Below are 5675 nucleotides of genomic sequence, written 5' to 3' on the forward strand. Positions count from 1 at the left end.
AAAAATGATAATTTTTTAGAAGTGCCTCTGAATGAGAGGAGGTTTAGAAGTCTATTATCACAAACGTTAGGATATATTACCACAAACGTTAGTAACTTCTTCATGTAAAAAAAAGAATAAACAACAGTCAGTTCTCTGCTTTATACAATGGTGTGACCAACAAAATTGAAAGGCATGTGCCTGAAAAAAAAGCAGAAAGGCATTGCCTGCTTGCAAAATGCCACTTGTTTACACTGCATGCAGCCCTGATGGCATTCCTTCTCTGAAATGCTAAATTTACAACTCCTTTTCTTTTTAAAACTTGGGAGGCCTGTGGAACAATAATTTAACTACCCAACTTTATCTAGTTACCACTCAGTGAGCACAAATGATAGTCTCAACACTACAGATGTTAGAGTCAGGGGTTAAGATAGCAGACACTGTTTGGTTTCTCTCCAAGGTTCAACCATTTTGTCTTTCATCCTTATGAAAAATTCATTTCCTTAAGACCTTTCCTATAATTTTGCTGACTGTGATCCACAAGAGTGGTGAAGAATCCTCCCCATTGCAGGTGAAATTTAAAGTGTAAAAAATATAAAGTAATTCTGCTGTATTATACAAACAGAACACCTGGACCTTTTCTAGTTGTACAGTCAAAGTGACAATTTGTGAAATGGTCCTGAGACCATTGTGGAAAAGCCTGATTCATTACTTAGTATAAATGTTTCTTAGACCAAAGAAAATGATACACTATTTATAAGCTAACTTTTAAGAGATTACTCATCATTGCTGTTTAGTTAAAACCAACTCATAGCTGAATTTCCCTCCAGTTTTCATAGACTGCAAATCACATGGGAGGAGATTGTCCATCTTTACTGCTAGAAGATGCAAACTCCCTCTCTTTGGACTGGCAGCACAATTCCCTACCCTAGGCCACCAAAGCTCTCTATTTAAGAGTTAGTTGATGTAAACATTCTCTTTTTTAAATAAAATACATAGTCAAGAGTTTCCAGAATAAGATCATGTATTCTTAGCTAAGAATATTATGTACAATAAATTACACCGCAACCCCCATACTTGTGAAGTTTCGGGTAGAAGCAATTGTTTGTTACAATAATTCCATTACTTTGCGGTGAGTGTATATAATTTAAGGATATTTAAGAGATTATTAAAAGGAAAAAATCTTAGTTCACTTAAGATTAAGAAATAGCATCAATTGGCGGGATTTAAAATACTTCCTTTTAAAAACACTCAGAATAAATAACTGCTGTAGAAAGAAAGAACTCAGCCTAGTGAGTAGGGAGTTTCAGTGCCAACGCAAAGGCTGGTGGTTCAAATCCACCAGGTTCTTCTCAGGAGAAAGATGAGCAATCTCTTCCTATGCAGTTTCTAACTTCTGAATATAAGTTAGTTAGCACAGCTATAAGTTAGTGCCAACTCCATAACAATGAATGTTTTTTAAGTAAAAAATTATAATACAGTAAATTTCTGGATGATTCTATTTGATCACACTACATCATTTAGAATGAAATGATGTCATTTGTTGTTTTCTAGTTTTCACTAATTCCTTTGCCAGCATCAATTTGTGAAATAGAGTTTATAATTAATCAGCTGCATTTTTGCCACAAGAGTCTTATTTTCCAAACAGTGGTGTCAATTTTCCTTAAATGTAACAACACTATTTTCACAGCAATTGTATGTTTAAAAGGTTAACAATAAGTAGAACAGAATGTTTCAGCTGTATTTTTATATGTTTATATTGACTACAATATTTACAAAAGTGTCTAAATACAAACACTCTTTCACTCTCACACACTCGTATCTTAATGCAAGGATTTCTGCTTCAAAGATTATATCAACAACCTATAAGAACTTTCTAATAGTTCCCTAAAAATATTAGCTTGTAAAAGCTAAACTTCAAGAAAGACATTTTTATTCACCTGTGATAGAATGGTCATTGCCTGGATATTTAAGGTTCAACATCATTCCTGTAATTACTGGTAAAGAGGGAAGTTTAACTGAAGATGTGTCACTATGTGATTTTAATATGCCATTTTAAAAAAATCATTATGTCTCCATATTTTGGAGAGGTCCCTGACAGTGGACTTTACGAAATGAAGACATCTCTGATCTCCTGTTGTTGACTGTGGATCCAAGTAAGATGACATTTTTTACAGTTTAAATCCTTTCGCCATTTATCATGTGACTGTCTACTGGCCCAGTGTTTTATGGCTATGTTCATAATTAGTTTAACTTTTTCAAATAATAAAAATTCTAATGGTTAAGAAATGACTCAAACAAAGAAGAACTAAATCTCAGTGTAATACCTCTGGCAGAAGAGTACTATAGCATTGGAGTTTGTGATCCTGTTTTGAGTCTCAGCCCTGCCATTTGTTGGTTCGTTGGTTCTGTGACCTTGAATGAGTCACTTAATCTCCTTATACCTCAGTTATTTCCTTTGAAAAATGAATTGTTACTACACATAATATTATCAGTACCTCTGTGAGGAAGTAATGAAAGTTAATGGTGTTGATGTATGTAAAGCTCTTGGCATAGGGTTGGACACAGAGGTTGTGTGGGCCACCAGGAGAACACAAAACTTTCACCGGGTTCCTGATTAAAGCTGAGAAGCCATGGGTACTTAGTGCTGATGACCAGCTGACACGACTTTCTCGGGGAATAGAGGCCAATACACAACTATGATGGTTGAGACTGATGTGTCAAGTTCTCTACAGCACATCAATAGTGTCTGCCCATCCATGTTTATAGTCACAAAGAGGTACATTCTATATGGGGGGAAAATAGAAATATATATGTTTATTTAAAGTCTATAGATGTTTAAAGATATGCATAATGTCTATAATTTGTGCCACTCCCTCTTGGAAAATCTTTTATAAGAGAAAAAGAACAGAGTCTGATGTTGATATCTTGGGCCATGATGAAGTAGAATAATGAACTAGAAAAGGAAAGAGTGCAGGTTTTGATGGAATAATAACATCTTTATGGCCATTTTTTAATTTAAAATGTCTATGTACATACATAGGAGCTCTGGTGGCCCAGTGGTAAGAAGCTGTGCTACAATCCAAAAGGCACACAGTTCAAATCCACCAGCTGCTCTGTGAGAGAAGTATGGGTTATCTCCTCCCAGGTGATTAATTGCTTCTGAAAACCTGCTGGAGAGTCAGCTATGAGTTGATTCCAACTTGACAGCAAATGCGTATGAGAAAGACTCAATATAAACAATCAAGGGTTTACATTCTAACTAGATCTTAAAGTGGAAAGTAATTTTATCAACATGGTGACCCTTAAAGGGAAAATTTTAGTTTATTTCAATGAGTGTGAACAATTATCTAAATGGATCCTGCTGTATTCTTTACAAAACAGTTAAAGTCTGGAAATAGTCTATGAATATCTTTACCCTTTAAGTTTCCAGGGTCTAGTGCCAAGACCTTTTCGCAGTCCTGAAAAGCACTGTTCCAGTTCTGTAATTTGATTTCTGCTTGAGCTCGATTGTTATATGCAGCCACAGTGGGAAGCACGGAAATGCTCCTATAAAAGAAAAACAGAAAAACTCAGCTAAAGTTGTAGCTGAAACAATTGCAGGCTAAATCATCAAAAGTAAGAAAATACAATGCTATAAGCATAAAATATATTGTTGTTGTTGTTGTTATGTGCCATCGAGGCACCTGCGACTCATAATGATTCTATGTACAACAGCCTAAGCCCTGCTCTAACCCTTGCCAATCTCACTGTCTGCAACACGCCTATCCCCATTATGCCAGTGATAGAATCAATCCATGTCATCGAGGGTTTTCCTCTCCTGCACCGTCCCTCCAGCCACCCAAGCAAGACGTCCCTCTCCAAGGACTGATCCCTCCTTGCAACATGTCCAAAATATGTCAAACAAAGCTTCTGAATCCTTGCCTCCAAGGAGCAGTCTGGCTTCACCCTCTCTAGGATGAACTTGTTTGTTCTTCTGGAAGTCCATGGTATATTTAATACTCTTCTCCAGCACCAAAGCTCAAAGGCATCAACTCTCTTTCTATCATCCCTAGTCATTGTCCAGCTCTCTGAAGCATAGCAAGTGATTGCAAAGACCATGGCCTGTATCAGACGCACCTTAGTCTTCAGAATGATATTGTTGCTCCTCAGTACTTTGGAGTGCTCTCTGACAGCAGACTTTTCCAATCCAATTCGTCTTTTCATTTCCTGGCTGCTAGTACCAGGAGTGTTGACTGTAGAGCCAAGCACACTAAAGCTGTCAACAATCTCAATCTCTTCACCATCTATCATGATGCTGCCAATTGGCCCCGTGGTAAGAATCTTTGTTTTCTTGATGTTGAGCTTCAATCCACATTAAAGGCTGCAATCCTTGATCTTCTGCAGCAAGCACTTCGGGTCCTCCTCAGTTTCAGCAAGCAGGGTTGTGTTATCTGCTTAATGCAGACTGTTGATAAATCTACCTCCAATCCTGATACCACGCTTTTCCTCATAGAACCCAGACTCCCGATGATCTGTTCTGCATATAGATTGAAGAGATATGGAGATAGGACACATCCTTGACACACACCCTTCCCAATTTTGAATCATGCAGTGTTTCCTTGCTCTGTTCTGATGACTGCCTCTTGGTCCAAGTATAAGTTTCGTATAAGCAAAATCAAGTGTTCTGGGATTCCCATTGTCTCAAAGTCAGTCACAAATTGTAGTAATCCACACAGGCAATATTTAAAATTTGCTGTTATCTATTGTTATGTACTGTTGAGTGAGATACTTTGCATATCTGACCCTCCAGTGAGTTTTAAGTCATATGGGAGGAGATGACCTATTTTTCTCCCTGGAGGATCCAGTCCACATCATTTTGGGTTGGCAATGTCACACATTACCACTAAACCACCAGGGTGCAATTATTTAAATAGATGCTTAAAAATCCAATGTAAAGGCAATACAAGCTTTAATGTGAGAATTTATATATCTGTATCTTTGTAATTGTTGTTAACTATTATATGACTAGTCAAATTCATATTGACTCTTTACACCAGAGTAGAACTGCCCCATAGGATTTTCTAGGCTGAAATCTTTATAGATCAAAATTCCAAGTCTTTCCTTCCTCAGACCCACTAGTGGGCTTGACCCATCCAGTTTGGGTTAGCAACCAAGCACTTAACCATTTTGCAAACAATGTTCCTAATAAATATCCACAGATCTCCTAATATGTTGGTTTAATTAACCTCAAAGATCAGTCAAACTTTTTTTTTTTACTTTCTGGGTATAATTTTCTAGTACAAAATTTAATAAAAGGAATAATCATGACAATTAAATTTCTATGTGCTAACAAATATGAATCACTTGTAATCTAAAATTAGATAACAATTCTAATTAATTATGATGAATTATTTTAATTGAAAGGAAAAAAGTCAGTAGTGTCATCAGGATTGGTGGAAGAGTCTTCAACAACCTGCACTGCATTATGCAGATGACATAACCCTGCATGATGAAACTGAGGAGGACCTGAAGCGCTTGCTGCAGAAGGTCAAGGACTACAGCCTTTAATATGGATTGAAGCTCAACATCAAGAACAAAGATTCTCACCACTCAGCCGAGTGGCAGCATCAGTATGGATGGTGAAGAGATTGAGATAGTTAACAGTTTTAGTTTGCTTGGCTCCACAGTCAACACTCTTGGTACCAGCAGCCAGG

At 37.0% G+C, this 5675-nt stretch overlaps 1 protein-coding gene across 1 annotated transcript in view; it reads right to left on the minus strand.

Moving 5' to 3' along the window:
- SPAG1 (sperm associated antigen 1) overlaps positions 1–5675 on the minus strand; it is an 89301-nt gene that overhangs the window by 47522 nt on the left and 36104 nt on the right. Inside the window, exon 7 of the mRNA XM_006900011.1 lies at positions 3398–3528. Within this exon, the coding sequence (XP_006900073.1) occupies positions 3398–3528 (131 nt within the window). The remainder of the gene's footprint in view (positions 1–3397; positions 3529–5675) is intronic.

Source organism: Elephantulus edwardii, unplaced genomic scaffold (assembly GCF_000299155.1).
Source record: "Elephantulus edwardii isolate Elephantulus edwardi_28Jun2011 unplaced genomic scaffold, EleEdw1.0 scaffold00270, whole genome shotgun sequence".
Classification (NCBI taxonomy): Eukaryota; Metazoa; Chordata; class Mammalia; order Macroscelidea; family Macroscelididae; genus Elephantulus; species Elephantulus edwardii.